This window comes from Zophobas morio, unplaced genomic scaffold (genome assembly GCF_036711695.1).
Source record: "Zophobas morio isolate AGI-343-1 ecotype UQ-CSIRO unplaced genomic scaffold, CSIRO_AGI_Zmor_V1 ptg000031l, whole genome shotgun sequence".
Classification (NCBI taxonomy): Eukaryota; Metazoa; Arthropoda; class Insecta; order Coleoptera; family Tenebrionidae; genus Zophobas; species Zophobas morio.
Window position 1 is genome coordinate 11,004,463 of NW_026972136.1, and position 17,353 is coordinate 11,021,815.

The 17,353-nt window shown below is 34.4% G+C and overlaps 1 protein-coding gene across 1 annotated transcript in view; it reads right to left on the reverse strand.

Annotated features, from left to right (window-relative positions):
• Positions 1–4,162: 4,162 nt before the first annotated feature.
• Positions 4,163–17,353, reverse strand: part of LOC135139306 (BTB/POZ domain-containing protein Tiwaz) — a 161,645-nt gene continuing 148,454 nt past the window's right edge. Inside the window, exons 4-5 of the mRNA XM_064069495.1 lie at positions 10,646–10,851; positions 4,163–4,998 (exon numbers count right to left, since the gene is read on the reverse strand). Of these exons, the coding sequence (XP_063925565.1) occupies positions 4,532–4,998; positions 10,646–10,851 (673 nt within the window). The 3' untranslated portion in view covers positions 4,163–4,531. The remainder of the gene's footprint in view (positions 4,999–10,645; positions 10,852–17,353) is intronic.

Sequence of the window (17,353 nt, forward strand, 5' to 3'; positions counted from 1 at the left end):
TGTCGCTTATCAATGGAAGTTAAATGAATTAACGGTTTTGACTGCTCGATATTTAGCAAAATTTGCCGACGTTGTAACTCGATTCGCCGTGAAAACGGCGTTTCAAGAAGCAACACGACGATATCGTACTCGGGATTCATTTTTCACTCACCTGTACCTATGAAAGAGAATATAACACAAAACACCAACACGTGGGTTTTTATTCACGTCTATGCTAATTACCCACGCACCCCGCAACCCTGCTGTTCTGTAAAATAAATGGAAAAATGGTTTAATGAGTACGCCGAAATTGGCCGAGAAGCACCGAAGATATCGCCTCAGTTCCGAGCGTACGCATGTATAGGAGTATAGGAGCTGAGCCATGGAAATCCGTGTCTGTGATTGGCCTTCGCTGGTTCAAGTGAAGCGACGTTCTGGCCGCTTCAGTTAAAGAACTAGGGGCATAAATCGTACGGTATTCAACGGAAAATGTCAGCAGGAAGCGTAAAAATACAAAATCTTGTACAGATTTCCCATTTCAACATATTTTTGTAACTAAAAATGCATTGAAAACTCTTTTTTAATTATAAATTAAGTCAATCTGTTCTTAAGATATATGCTGTGAGGCGCCGCCTCACTTGCCTCATCTGACGAGCCGCCACTGCCCGTTTCTGTTTGTCTGCCTGTCTGTTTACCGTCTGTCCGTATTTTTAATCTCCGAAACTACTAGACCCATTGTTGTCAAAATTTATATATGTACTAGGAATATCGTGTAGATTAACCAAAATTTGTCTAATCTTCCCCACCAACAATAGGATGACGTCATCACCAAATTTTATTTTAGTAAATATTTAAATTTTATAAAATAAGATACTCCTGCACATGTGGTTTATGAATCTGTCCAAGTTTTTATCCTAGAGATCCAGATTTTTAAGAAAAAAAGCAAAATTGTATAACAACATTTTACAATTTAACTTTGAGACTGCAAGACCGAGTGTTCTGAAAACTGGCAAGCCTTTTAACGTCATCGCAAGCATGGTAAATTGTTAATTAAAATTTTTGGTTTCATATCTTCAAAAAAAGTGATACCTTAGACATCTAGATTTTTGAGAAAAAATTCAAAACTGTATTTTATAATTTAACTTTGAAATTACAAACCCGAATGGTCTGAAATCTTGTAAACATTTTAAAATTAAAAAGCAAGCATAATGACAAAAAATGATCTTTCAAAAATCATCTTACAATTCTGACGAAAAAACGTTTAAAATTAAGAGTGTTTTGGGCAAAAAACTGAGTGTGGTTAATTAATTAATCAGTCCTCTTCTCTGCCTTGAAGAGACAAAATTAAACAATTTTCATTTTTTTAATCACTGACACTTGTAATCTGAAGGTGCTAATAGTCGAATTCTTTGGAAGTATAAACCTAAACAGTCGAAGTTAAGAATGTACTGAGAAACTAAGAATATCTACATTTTTCTCGTTTGTTATTTGCTTTGAAAATATTTCATATTGTCCACATTTGTGTGCCCCCGTGACACAGGGACTACGGAAGTGTGAACTACGGCACGGGTTTTTAGTTTATACACGTTATCACAAAACGAAAATGGCAAAATCAAATTTTATAATTTTAAAGAAATGGGATTTGTCGGACTAGACTTCGAGGGCAAGAGAAGTTCTATTAAAATAACCTGCAACTAATTTTTTATTCAATATTTTATTCCAGATTTAAATACTCCTAGCTGTTTTTGTGAAAATTTGGATAAAAGACTCTTTCAAGGCGAATTCATAAACCACAAGTACAAGAGTATGGGGATGATCAGACAAGTTTTGGTTAGCGTTTTACCATCTACATAAATCCATACGCCGCCCCGGTACGACAACTATGGACCGTCGAGAGCTTTCTACTCATCGTCGGTGACGGCGGACGAGTGGTGTCCGCTAACGAAAAGCCTGGAAGCGGAGGTCGCGATGGGTATTCCAGAAAGACCTCGATTGCAATACATCTAGAAATTTATGTATGGGTTTAAATAGAGGCCACCTTCGGGAACAAGTCAGTCTGAACAAACGAGTGAAGTCCGGATAGTAGGGAAATTAGAGTCTAGCCAAATCCATTCCAGTCGGAATTATTGTGTACATAATTGCTGTGTTTTTACAATCACCGATCAACGTAACAATATTTTAACACATTTTAACGATATTATAGCCCCATTCAAACCCCAAATCTACAAAAAATATTCAAGACAACATGATTGGAAAGGAAAAATTTCGGTGATGAACGGATTGACAAAACGAATCATTCTGAAAAATAATAAAATTGTTTTAAGCGAGGTTTGTCACAAATAAATAACTTGGTTAGCATTTTACTTAACCTTTGTTCCAACGTCAATAATAGAACAACTTTATTAGCAGCTTCAAGGGACACCACTGTTGTGATAAAGGCGTCTTGCTTAAAATATACGTTATGATCCACCAAAAAATTGAATACTCTTTAAGCAACGAGATTTCTACTATAAAATTATATGAAGACATTAATTTAATAGTTAATATTGAAAAATTACTGAAAATCACGAATACATGCCATACTAAATCAGAAGAAAAATTCGCGTTGGTAATAAACAAAAACGAGAAGGTGGGAACAGTACCTGCACTAATAAACCAATACAAAAATTGACAAACCTTTAGCTCGAGAACGCTATATTATATCCTACGATCGAAAAAAGCCGTCTATCAACCTTTATAATTTAATGTCAAAAAAAAAATTTTTGTCAACACAAACACAGACAAAAACTGTCTAATAATTATAATAATAAACTGTCAAATTGCTGCAATGCCGACAACATTATTTAGCAAATAAATTTCATGGCCTACTAGAGGACTTTTTTTCGATATCCGATTGATATATTACAGATATCCTAAAAAAGAAGTCTCCACAACTGTTATCTGAAATTTGAGTTGACAGTATTGTAGGTACACTAGTGGTGTTATTTATTATTCCTGTACCCAAAAAGTGAAAATCATAAAGACATGTCGAAAAATGTGCAAACTAGATACACCAAAACATTGTTTGTAAACAGAAAACTAGTCAGTTTTTGGACGCTTGTGATGAAAGCTGATCACTGATCTGTGCGGATGTCACTTAAATCTTGAGGCAGATCTTGACAGTGATGATGATGATGATTATGCTACTGGTGAATGGTGATGATTATAACGCTTTAATTCCTTCGTGAAATGTGATCAGATCTTATCGGATAGAATTCCTTGTGTAAAAAATAATCGCTAATATCACTGTAACTGTATTATTTGATTTAACTCTGTTTTTGATTGTAATGTATACATTCGTTAACAGTAATACTAATAAGTGTTTGTAATTTTAATATCATCAGGCCATATTACCCTGTACATTTCTGAGTGTTTATTTAAAAACATAGACCAAGATAAACTATTTACTCAGAACTATTTTTGAAATTAATATTCTAATTTTGAATATTTGGGGTTGTGATTACAGTTATCATCAACTATCTACGTTTGATGACTATCACAATGGCTAACGCTATCCTAGTACTAATAACTATGGTTAGTAAAATGATATTAAAGTCATTGACAGACTCTTATGAAAAGAAGTCCTATGTAGATACACACAGTTGTGGAAACGATACTGATTGGCTCTTTAGAAGTCCTAATAAGCTTAATATATTAAGGTAGCCTTAACTGCCGTAAATTTTAGTACCATTTTCTAGCAATATACCCGAAATGAAACACTAGTAAGAATTTGGTTTTCTCATTGAGAATGCTGCTTGACTGCAATATAGAACCAAAAATTACTTGAAACTGGTTTAAACATGTTCGTGCAATCTGCAGTCGTAGACATTTGATCACATTTGTTACGTCATTGGTAGATAAATAGAAGAGAACCGGATCCAGACGAGATCCTTGTAGTATACTGGACGATGTAGCGTGATATTATGTACTTAATTTAACAAATTGGTGACGATTTCTTAAATATGACAAACTAGGTGAGAAAACAATTTCTTATGATAAGTTATTAGTAGAATTTGATAAAAAGCTTTGAGAGTGTGTAGGTGTACAGTTTAGGAACGGTACAAACAAGGATCTGTATATTTTTCTAAAAGGGGTAACCGTTTATTTAGTAAGGATCTCAAGAACAAACCCAACAAGAAATAACTATAGTTATTAATAGTTAATATTTATTGTGAAGTAGCACACTTTACAACAGTATAATGGTCGATCCGCCAGCTGCCGTAGCATCCAGTCGTCACTGTATTCTTAAACGGATCACAGCCGAATAGATCTAATGAGATCAGCGAAAAAAATGCTCAACCCATGAACAAGAAAAAATACAATATTAATATAATTATTTACATAGTATTAAACTTAACCACTAGCAAACAAACGTATTAACAATTAGATCATCTTCCAAACTAAAGTAAGGCATATCTCGACAATAGGATGATAAATTACAACTAACTCGAACATAAATAAACCATTTGTTGCGTCACGAACGCTGATTGTCGACAAGTGCGATGGTATCCCGTCAGCCGGGTAGGATCTTCCTTATGAACAGGTACTCGGAGAACTGCTGCCCCTCGACGCCGCCCCCGTTGCTCGCCGCCAGCTTGAAGCCGGCGTTGAGCAGCCTGGTTATCACCTGGACCGAGTTCAGCTTGCAGTAGCCGTTCAGGGGGAACCGGATCACGTGGTGCACGTCCTGCTGGTTCCAGGCCACGCCGGAGCGGGCGTCCATCATGGCCTGGTTGGTCTCGGGGAACACCTCGTCGAGGAGGGACCGGTCGCCGGACAGCATGATGCGCTCACCGAGGTCGGGGCTGACGTGCAGGGCGACGCACTCGTAGCTGTCTTGGCCGAGCTGGCGCGAGTTCTCCGAGGAGGCGCCGTGGGAGCGGCCGAAGCTGCCGCCGGATTTCAGCGAGTTGCCGCCGGGGGAGAGGACGCCGTTCTTTATTCGGTCTTTCTTGAGCTGCTCGAGTTGCCGAATCATGGCTGGAAATTGGAAAATTGATAAATTAGACGTGATGAGGACACAAAGTGGATGGTAATGGCGGGCAATCAAGCGATGTGAGGTGAGCTCGGGTTTGCGAGTTTTGACATCATTCGCGGGAATGTATTAGCTTAGTGTTAGGTAAAGCCCAAAATGAACAAAATAAATATCGAGTTTATTATTATTTTTACTTCCCGAGATGTAAACAACATTTGTCTGATCAACCTCATCAACAATTTTAATCAAAATACAAAAAACTTAGTATTTTATAAAATAACATAATCCTCTATTTGTGGTTTATGAATCCACCTTGACTTTTTCTTCTAGGCATTCAGATTTTCAAAAACAAAAAAAACTAACAAAACCGGATGGTCTGAAAGCTTGCAAACGTTTTAAGGTTATCGACTCGTTTTCAAATTATCTTGATCAAAACAAAATTATTAGTATACCTCAAAATTTGTCATACTTTCTTTGGGTAATTTTGGATTACGAATTATCGATGAACTAATGCTGCAGAAGATTGAAGTTGACCAAAAAGGATTTTTTGTTATTTTTTTGAATGATTGGAAAAATAAAAAATTGTTAATCCTCTTAATTATTGATTTAATCTTCAAGTAGGTGAAAAATAGTTAAAATAGGTTCAATCGACCGAGAATTGATGTAAATTATAGATAATTTTCTGATAATTACGAATCCGAAATGGACATCTAGATTTAGATCATATAATAAATAGATACCAACACGCCGTATTCTTTCCCTTGGAGAGCCTGTGACGACATCCTCCTGTCACACGTCTCTCTTGTGCATGGAGGGATTGCAATGAAGCTATCCTTGCCTGATCACTATTTGAATTTTGCGCGCCTAAATTTTAGGAAGTATGTCTGAACTAACTTCGTACGAAAGATGTTGACAGCTTGATTTTATAAATAATTCACAGGAGATAACGAAAGGAATAGTAAATTATTGGGCAGCAATTGTGATCCGTTATGATTACATCACTTGAAATAGGATCTTTGTTCTAAATTCTAAAATTGTTTCTCGTACAAGAACTCGAAAGAGAGGTTAGAAGAAACATCTGTCAAAAGCGATTTGTTGCGCTGGTGCGGTGCAAGGATGGAAGTGAAATAGACATATACAGATGAAATGCATATAACAAAGATGAAGATGTGGTGATCACACAAGGATAGCATTATACTACTCCTCTTGACGTAGAAAACGACAACAGATAGCTTCATGTCTAGCCACAGCTTCCAATTTGAGTATTGGTATCTATTTATTATATGATCTAAGCATCTAGATATCTAGTTGAATAAACGTGAAAAATGTTTCCAAAAAATTGGTTACAATGACTTCAACTGGCCAAAAATTGACTTCAAATTGTAAGTAATCCTCCGCTAATTACGAATCTGAAATCGCCATCATGGCATCTATTCAAATAAATGTGAAAAATTTTCAAAATTTTTTACAAAAAAACTAGTTCAACTGGGTTTAATTCACCGAAATTTGGTGTCAAATTGTACATAAGCTTCCGCTAATTAAGAATCCGAAATGGCGGTCCTGACATTTATTCAAATAAACGTGAAAAGTGGGTGCAAAATTTTAAAAATTTTTCAAGTGAAATTCGAATTTTTTGAAATTTTTAAAAATTGCGATAATTCAAAAACGCGATTCTGGAAAAACGGTTCGAGTTATCGAAGAAATGAGGCCGGAAATTAGTTCTGCGGCCCGAAATATACGAGAAAATGTATTTAGTTAAATTTCGAAAATGTTCGAAAATGGGTCGAAATTTGCATACCTAAGTGGGGTATACGTAGTCATGTTTTCACAACAAAAATTTAAATCGGATGATTGCGTATATTAAGAAAAAAAGGCATTCTATACCGCGAGGTTTTTTTTTTCTGAACATAGGATAATTTATGTATATTGGGTTGCATATTCATCCTCCAATGGATTAATTTGGACTTTTAAAAATTGAACATTAGATTCGTAATAATTCATGAGTAGGCGAGTAGGCCATGTCAACGATGACATTTACATGACATTTGCATTAAAATTTTTGACGAAATTGTTTTAAAAAGGTCAATAACGTAAATTTTCTGTTCTTTAAACTTGTACTTATTACAATACCTTAACATGAAGACAGTGCCAAAGGTCAATAATGGCAATATCTTTGACATAACCCAAAATCTCGATCAGATTTTATGTTCAGTTTTTAAAAGTCCAAGTCAATCCATTACAAGCAGGTATGCAACCAACTTAACATTAATTATCCTATGTCCAGAGAAAAAAAAAACCTCACAGTATAACCTGCGCCCACCCACCCTATCTCAATCATCATGATTTTTTTTACGTGTCGTAAGTCGTGGGGCGGAGCTTAATTGCAAAATCCTTCTTTTGCTAGAAATTGCTATGTGAATCATGTTCTTGAGTAATTGTGTCGTTTAAAGCAAACTAAAGTATTAAGTAAAAGAAGGCCAAAAGATAATCCCTACCTATCCACCTTGATCCCAAACTAGTTTTAATTTTTAATATACATAAGGGCCAATTCTGAATGAAACATGTAAAATTTTAAGGTTGTTAAAAAATAAAGTGCCAATCAGAATTACGAATTTAATTTGTTACTATGGAAATTTGCAATTTAACACCCTTTAAATTTAACAGGTTTGATTCAGAATTGCCCCTATAATAATTTTTGAATAACACGATGCTCAAAAACATGTCTTACATGGTAATTTCTTGTAGAGAATTAAAGATTCTGCAATTAAGCTCCGCCCTCTTGGCCCACGACGAATAAAATAAATCATCACAACTGAGAGAGGGCGGATGGGTGGGGCTTATATTTTGCTTTTTTTTTCTTAATATACGTAGTCATCTTTCCACAACAAAAATTTAAAACAGACGACTACTTGTATTAAGAAAAAAAAGGCATAATATAAGCCCCACCCACCCACCCTATCTCAATCGTGATGATTTTTTTTACCCGTCGTAAGTCGTGGGGCGAAGCTTTTAATAGCAAAATCCTTGTTTTCCTACTAGAAATTGCTATGTGAATCATGTTCTTGATTAATCGTGTTGTCTAAAGCAAACTATATGTATTAGGTAAAAAAGAAAGCCAAAAGATAAGCCCCATCCATTCACCTTGGTTCCAATCTAGCTTTAATTTTTAATACACATAAGGGCCAATTCTGAATCAAACATGTAAAATTTAAAGCTTGTTGTGAGCCCTCTTGGCTCACGGCGAATAAAAAAATCATCACAACTGAGACAGGGTGGGTGGGTGGGGCTTATATTTTACCTTTTTTTTTCTTAATATACGTAGTCATCTTTTCACAACCAAAATTTAAAACAGATGACTACGTATAATAAGAAAAAAAAAGCATAATATATAATGTCTCTAATTAAAATGTATCTGTTTATTCACCCCGAAAAAAAAAGCTATTAACTGCAGCGATTCCCTTGATGGTATTTTTATAGATTGTCAAAAGACATTCGACAAAGTTCCTCATTCAAGATTAATACATATACTGAACGAATTAGATATTAAGGGTAATTTCATGAAGTGGATGTCTCTCTTCTAGCAGATCGTTTCTTTTACGTCAGAGTTAGTCATTCCTTGTCTATTATATGCGGATGATTTGAAAATTGATCAGCCAATAATAACTTTGAAAAACTGTAGAAATACAGAAGCAATATGCAAATCAATAGAGATAAATGTTGACTAGTCATTTATTTTTTATTGTTTTAATAGCAGAAGACATAAACACACTCCACTTGGAAACGGCTAGAACAAATGCTTTGACAATATCATCCGCAAATAACATGATTAGTCACTACTTAGTTGAAGACCGTACTATTGACATATTTGTAATTCATATATCTGACCTACGCTATTTGTTGACTCCTGGAGAGTAAGTACATGCTGTGTTTGTTCATTATTGTTAATGAACATCAAGTTCATCCTTTTCTAAAGGTAGTAACAATGGCAGTTGCTACTGGTTATAGTAAGAGCCAGGAATAATCAATATTTGTGTAATAAATTAGTCTGTAATTGATCAATGGCGACGACAGTAATAATAATAAATACAGATATATAAATCCTCTTCTACTACTTTGGTAGAGCGTTAATGTACGTATTTTCTGCAATCGTCTCACTTGCTTTGGACTATTTGGCAAATCATTCGGATACTTCTTATTAAATAAATCACATACTTCCTGCTGAGCTCTGATTTATAAAAACATGCAGCCATAATGAGAATTTCAGTTCAACTTTCATTTAAAGAATCCATCAATCAAATTGAAATTAGTTAACTCTTTTCCTGTTTGCCAACAACCGGAGAATAACAAAGAATAGATCTTTCTAGATGTTAGTTCTTTGCCTCTAGACTAAAGGGTTTTTGCATCGGCAGGTGTCACTGTGGTTTGTTTACCAACTAAATTAATTTTATATTACACTGTAGCAACTATTGACTTTTCTATCTAATGATATTTCCAAAGTTGAAAAACAGCAAGGCTAAAAAATTTAAAGATCCAGTCCAATTAATTATTTTAAAATATACAAAAATTATCATGCTCGTAACTAAGATGTTGAATTTTTGACACCACACTTAAACAAGGAATCTCAAACGACTTTTTGAAAAAAAAAACCCGAAAGAGATATGATTTTCTAATTAGTCTTTTTATGTCGGAAACTGATCCATTTTGTGCCTGGCAATGAAACCATCAATTTTTTTTGACCGTACAGTAAATTTGATAGCTTTATCAGGAAATCTTCGTAAAAAAAGTACTGAATATTAAGCGCCACAAATCTATCACCAATAAAAAAGTGTTGATTAAACAAGCGCGTTAGTTTTAGCATGAATATAGATAATAAATAATAAAAAAATTATCGGTTGGGAGAAGTGAAACGATTTGAGAAATATCAAAAATATTTGATACAAATATCTTAAGTGCACTTCTTGTGAAACGAACTACCGGTTGCTGGCATTTTTTTATTTTGAAAATGTAATTCCATCTGCGGACATTTAGTAACAAAACGTCGCAGATAAATGCTGCAATTTTGGAGGTTTTAAGATCATTAACGCATTCCAAGAGTATTTAAAGAATATGCGAAATAAGCGGCGCTGTAAATAATAATTAAAAACTTGAATTAAATAAAAGTTGCCAAGATTGTTACAACATTTAACGCAAAAAAAAGTTAAAGTAGTCGAATAATGGTTTATTAAAAGACACGGAAGTTTTAAGTTACGGTCTATAATCCACTGAACAAGAAGTTGTCTCGGTGGCTGATCAACAAGTAAAATTAAATTAATAACTTCTAGCTTTAACTAATTATGCATTTCGGTGTAACCGCCAAATTTAATATCTGCAATTTAATGCATAATTTATTATTATGAAGTGGGGATAGGGGAAAAGGTACACCTCTGACTGTTTGGCAGTTTAATTTTTATTTCGGTGTGCTGATGGCGGTCAAAGTTTGATTTGTACAAAATTAAATTCTAACCTACTTCACATACAGGCATTTTGATAAATTTCTGACGTGGTTTGATAAACTGCAGCAACTGTTAGTGACTTTTAATGTATCAATTTGTATGTAGAGTAGTAATAAAATGATATCACTTGGGAAACTGTTAATTTTTGTTGCACACTTACGTCCAATATCAAAGTATCGCGCCTCTTCCAGAAGTAAATCCAGATCCGTAAAATTCTCCGGTATAAGCAGTCTTGAGTTTCGCATGAAGTTCAATATATGCCTGAACATGCCCCCGTCCCTATCAATAAAGTAGTGCTGTTTGAGGGAGTCCAGGACGATCGGTATACTTCCATTAAACAACTTCGCCAGCCTCGATTCAGGATATCTACAAAGAAAAAACAAACGCATTAAGCTACCCTTAGTTCACGCAGATCTGAGTGTCACATCAGAATCCCATACAGAATTAGATTTAATGCTCACAGGATTATACGCAACGAGTGATCAAAAAAGCATCTTGTTCATTTTTATGACACTTAAAAAAGATGAAAAATAGGATACAAATAGAGTTTCACTGAAAACTATAAATTTGTCGTCAACGGGTACATATACAACTATCCTAAGAGCATTAAATTTAATTTTCTACTTAGGATTATTGCAGGATGATGATTAATAAACAACCAGGTGTTAAGGCCGATCTTGTTAAGCAGAAACCGCACCTGGCGCGTCCAAATGATGGGACAAGTTGACAATAAATTCCGTTGCCGCGCCGAGAGCCTATTCAGAGGATGGCAGCTTCTTGAGTAGTTAATAGTCCAGGATTTATAAGAAAACCGAGTGGAACGCCGAGTCAAATGCGGTGATGCCTTGTTAGCTGCGCTTATTGGAAAATTTATGTCGAAGCAGAATTTGCCACATTTGCCGCAGCGATGTTTGCTATGTTATAAATCTGTTAATCAATGCCGGGATTGTTGGCGATCGTTTGCGATTCCGAATCGATTTTCGGCTTTATTGGGGCGGCCCGGGGGCGGTTTGGCCTAATTGTAAACAGAAACTGACCTAAGCTATGGGCGGTGAAGAGGTGGCGAACTGGGATTAAAGAGCACTTTGCAGCACGTTGTTCGGCAATGGATTACAAATTATTGAAGTGGTCAGTTCTGATTGAAATATTTGTAACTTATTTAACCCTGGACGCTGGCGTTTCTAAAATTGTTCACCCATCTTTTGAACAAATTGATGACGTCACTTTAAAGCTGTTTTAAGTAAATCTCATTTAATATTTTTTAATTTTCTTGCTTCTGTGGGGAAGATGAATCACTAAGTTCTATTTCTTGTTCTGCATCATTCAACCAACATTAAATTTTCACAAAATTCACCCTTTAAAAAATTTGTTTCGGAAACGATAAGACCAACTGTAAAATTTGCTTTTACAGATTTTATTTTTTACGATAACTCGAATACATATCATTAAATATATGGAAACAGTATTAAATCACAGCAAAGGAGCATGCCACACTATAAATTTCAAACAAACTTTACTTAACAAAATTGTGAGATGACATCATCAAATCTTTGGAAGAGATGAACACATAAATTCTGATTAATGTTTTAGCATGTTCACGATAACCTAAAATCATGTGAAAATTTACAAAGCAATGAGTTTGATAATGTCCAAGCCAAATAACTGTAAAATTTTGTAAGATGTTGATTTTTTCCTAAAAACCTAGATGCATACGTTTAAAAAATTCTAGAGGCGGATTAATAAATCACAGATATAGATGCATGCAATTTTCAAATATCCATATTTCAGTGTTCTTAAATAGGACGTGCTATATTTTAGTACTACAACTCATACTACATTTTGTTTTATTTCTTTTTTTAAGTATTTTCTATATTTAAAGTAGATAATTACTGCGATTTTTTACTTTTTCATTGAAATGTTAGAAGAATGAGAACAAAAAATAGAATAAGATAAGTAATAGAGTACAGGGTGTTCTGTTTGACAAACTTTTTTATAAACACTCTCTATACAAATCGCGTCTTTTTATTTATCCTTCCACAAAATATTGTAAGACAGACTTTCAAATTAACCAATTATGATTTTTTGTGAACCCTCCCACTGCCAAAAAATTTCAAGAAAATGGGAATAACGTGGCAACGTCGCATCAGAATATCAAAACTTAACTATTGTTACAAAGCCTAGGAACAGGCTAATGACATCATGAAAAAATATATCAGGTGCTTCATTTAATAAAACTAAGTGGTGTGTTATGCTTTGAAAAAGAACACTCTGCAAACATACTTAAAAATAATTTTAGTCTTCAAAGAACTGTACAACTTTGGTCTTTGCCGTTTTTCCATCTGTAATAATAATTAATGGGATATAGAAAAGCGCACCCTTAGTCACTCACCCTGTACATCAACACATTTCTGCTTACCAAAAAACTAACGTCAGCATTTCAGGGAATTATTTAATAATAATAGTTAATAATAATTTAAGTTAAGTTCGTTTTCGGGATTTTGGACTAATGTATAAATAATATATAAAATATAAATAAATAAAGAAGTTACATTAATTTTGATTCATAGTACATTAGTCCCGAGAATGAACTTAACTTAGGCCTAACTTCTGATTTTTAAGTTCGATCTATACATTAGTCCAAAAAACGTTAAATAAAATTTTAGTATCACACCTGTGCCATTAGCTTTAAGGGTTAATGTATGTAAATACCAAACTGAATCACCCAGTATAGTGATTAAAGATATGAAATTTCGTAAAATTTTTTAGTAATGAAAAATATCGTGGTGTCTTAATTTAGAAATTGAATTTCGCATTAAGAAAAATTGGTCCAAGGCTATTTCGCCCTTGAAGTATAATCGGACAAATCCAGTTCTTTAAAACAATTATAAAATTTTATTTTACGATTTTCGTTTGGAAATAACCTCTGTAAAGTAAAAAACTGCGCCATACGGACAATGTAAAATATATTTAAAGCACTTAACTAACGGGATAAAATGTCCTTCAGCACTAGGTAATAGCAATCTGAAGCTCGAGTGTTTATTTATGTTTATACATCGAAAGAATGTCACGGAGAAATTAGTTTGATTTGAATGAGTTAGCCTTCTCAAAACAGAGGACTAAAATTACTAATTAAACCGCAATAGAACAAAGTCTTCTGAATATTATAATTGCTATTTTATCATTATTATATAAAGACGTGCGTATTCTCACATTTCCTTAATTTGATCAATAAAAAAAATATTATGACGTCATAAGCGAGAGAAAAAGAAAAAAAAACGAAGGACAAGTTTGGCATCGAACCCACACTTTTATCGACTAGACAACCTAATGGTTACGATTAGGGAAAAAATTCAAAGCGGATTCGTACACCACACGTATAGTAATATATTGTTGTATAACTGTTGAATCAAATAAAGATAGAATTCTTTGAAATGATGTCATCAAATTGTTGGTGGGGACGATTAGCAAAGTTTTGTTTAGCACTTAACCATCTACATGACATTTCTAATGCACATACAAAATTTGACAACAATCGGTCCAACAGTTCCGGAGATTACGTGTCTAAAAATGGATACAGACACCAGACAGACAGACACACAGACAGCCGGAAACGGTAGACTACTTTTTTCGTACTGTAGGGGTAATGAAACGTCGAGAAAATATAAAAGTGGCCATTCATTTTAATAATGTAAACAATGACCCATGTTCAGAGCCTTTAGGAAATTAGTCAATGTCACTCTTTGGGTTGGTAGTTAGGGTTGGAACGTATAGGAGGAAGATCACTTAACCTACTTACTTCTTGTTTAGTGAGTACACTGAAAACAGAGTACGTGTTAAAAATTAAGGGTACGTCTAACTTGGTTTGTAGTTTCACGAAAGTGCAATTGTTTAAACAAAAATAAATTGCATTCGATGCCACTGTCCCGCTCAAAGAGTGTAATTAGTGGAAGAACAGTTAATTAGCGATTTTATAATGTGAAAGGTTGTGACCTATTCGTCAACACATTTTTTTTGGTTGCGTTGTTTGTAAATTCACTACATGTTAAGATTTTTCACTCTTAATGGTTCTAATACAATTGTAAAAAAAATTTATCTAGTACTTGCTAAGATAAAACTGATGTTGGCCTATGATATACCCTCTAATAAAATAAAGGACGGATGAGTGGGGCTAGTAATTGCTAAGATAAGACTGATTTTGACCAATAATGTACCTTCCATGAAAATCGAGGGCGGGTGGGCGGGGCTAGAATTTTCTAAGATAAGACTGAACAATATCAAGACTAGTCACAAAAATGAAGTTTCTGTTTCAGAAAAAAGGTAAACCAACTCTCCTCCCTCCATCTCTTTTCTCCATTTCACTGACTTATTTTATTTGCTGTAAAATGGGTAGATTGTAAAATTTAAAAGAAAATCAGAAGTGTAGTATTCTATTCGAACTGGGGAACAAGGTAACAGTTGAGTTTTGGGTAAAAGAGTCGGGGGAATTTCGTTACCAAATTGCCGATAATTCAATAATCGAAAACTATTTTTCTGCGTAAACCACCAAAGAAAATACACCAAGCCCTCCTACAACTTTCTTTTCGAGTTCTCTTCCTGTATCAATTAGTTCGTGTTGGGTTTTCGTAAAGTCAAGTTCAAAAGTGTAAAAGTGTTTTAAAAATTGTTTACTTCCTCTTGTCTTGTTAAAGCTCGTTTACTGTCGTCTGAACTAACTCGGTAAATTAGCCTTTACACGCACCCTGCCTGCGTTACCGTGGCAGCTTTACAGGCACCGTGCCTGTAAAACGTTGTCATGACAGCACCGGAATCAAACACATTCGCTGCGTCGGCCTTTTTCTTAATCTCACTAATACTGTGCTAATACTAACGTTAAAATCACCTTCAAAGTCTTCATCTTCATCGAATTTCACAATTAACAGAGCTCAGAAACAAAATTAAACTATTTAAATTATTAATCGAATTTACAAATTGACAGTCCCGTTATTTTCAAACAATTCAATTTTCCATAGTTACCGGAGCAAACTATGAAAAATGACTATAATTTCTATGACTGTAATTTCAAGTAAAATTTCTAGAGATGCCAAAGTTGTTCATTTTCAGAATTTTCAGCAAGAGGAAGTAAAACGTTGTACGCGGCTCGCTTGCAACTAGCCTTTACTGGGGCTCACCGGATTACAGGGCTCGCTCCTACGTCGCTCGCCCTGCAAACATTCCGGCTCGCCCGTAAAGGCTAATTTACTAAGCTTGCCACGTAAATAACTATTATCATCTTGTATAAGGAATTCACGTTCGGTAGATGTAACTAGATTTGGTAACTTTTTTTTTTAAGCTGTGTAACTGCGGACATAATTGTTCTAGTGTATAATGTATTACTGGAATGTCAGAAAGTAGCTATCAAAAATGTGACATGTAAGTAAGTAAAGGTCAAATATCGAAAATGTGATGGTTTTGTGGTAATCTGGTGAATCTATTTTTGAACCAAGGAGAAAATCGCATCCCTCTAAAAGCCCAAAGAGCAACCCGCATGTAAAATTTTGAATCTTTTCCCTTCACTAGTTTTTTTAGGAGGACAAGCTTTGATGTCATCATCATGGATCCACAATTTCACCATGGATCCGTTCTGGTATATCCATGTCTCATTCAAGAAAATGAAAAGTAAATCTTCACCACAATCACGCAATTGGAGATAGGTACCGCCTTAGAAATTTGATTCTGGCAGCTATAACGTGTTTAAAATGTGAAAAACTTCGCCTTCGGAAACCTAAATTTATACGTGTATTATGTACAATTATTTTCAAAGCCAAGTGTTTTACCTCTTACAAAACAATAACGATTATATAAAACTTAAAAACCAATTGTAGAACGGAACCAATAAAGCATGTAGGTATATAAATCTGCGCAGTCGTCTTTCTGATTCTGATTATAATATTAACGGCACAAGCGCCGCTGTATCTGTATTATTTTAAAATTCGAAAAACACTCGACAACACTAGCGAACTTTACGGAGAATATTTCTGCCACCAGTTTAACTGTTTCCGTTTTACCCAATTTTTTGAAAACCACGAAATATTTCTTGTTTCTTTTCCTTTAAAATGAGCTTTCTCGTGATTACTTTTATGGAAACTGTTTCCACGCTGTATTTAAGGATTTTCTAGAAACGAAGCGTGTTGAAATTAGAAAAACTTCGTTTTTTTCCACACAATTCAGATTTGACATTTGAATTAGAAAATTAGACAGCTGATGCCAATCTTAAATTTCTAGTGATCTTAAGATTGCAACTTAACCACAGAAAAGTTTCTGTCAGTCACTTCTACCGAACGTGAATGCTTATTATTTTGTGCAATTTTTAAAAATACCCAAAGTCAAATCGCCTTTAAAAGGCAAGTTAAGGGAAAAACAAAGACATTTTTCAAATAGAAAATGGCGAATTGTTTTGTAAAGCCTGTTGGAAAATCTTTCGCCTTCAAAGGTGTATAGCATTAAAAAGGTCTTAAATTATTTTAATGTAGTTGTGTTTTACGTAACGAGTTTGGTTTTTTGCTATCTAGACAAATAGAACAAGATAGAACAAGATATTTGTTTTCATAGGAAAAAATTGTCATATTTAAAAATTCAGAGCCGCCATCTTTAAAAATGGAAGACTGAAATTTGCACAAAATTTTTAGTCACATTGCCTTAACATACGGGAAACAAATTAAAATATTATGTATACAGGGTGATTAAGTTTGCTAAAGTTGCAAATTGTCAGTTTTCCCGTGTTTTTCACAGAGAATTTTATTTTTTTATTGAAGTACCCTCTATTTTCTTAGACGGTACGTTATTTGTCGCAATCCGTCTTATCTTAACAAGTATTAGCCTCCCCATCCGC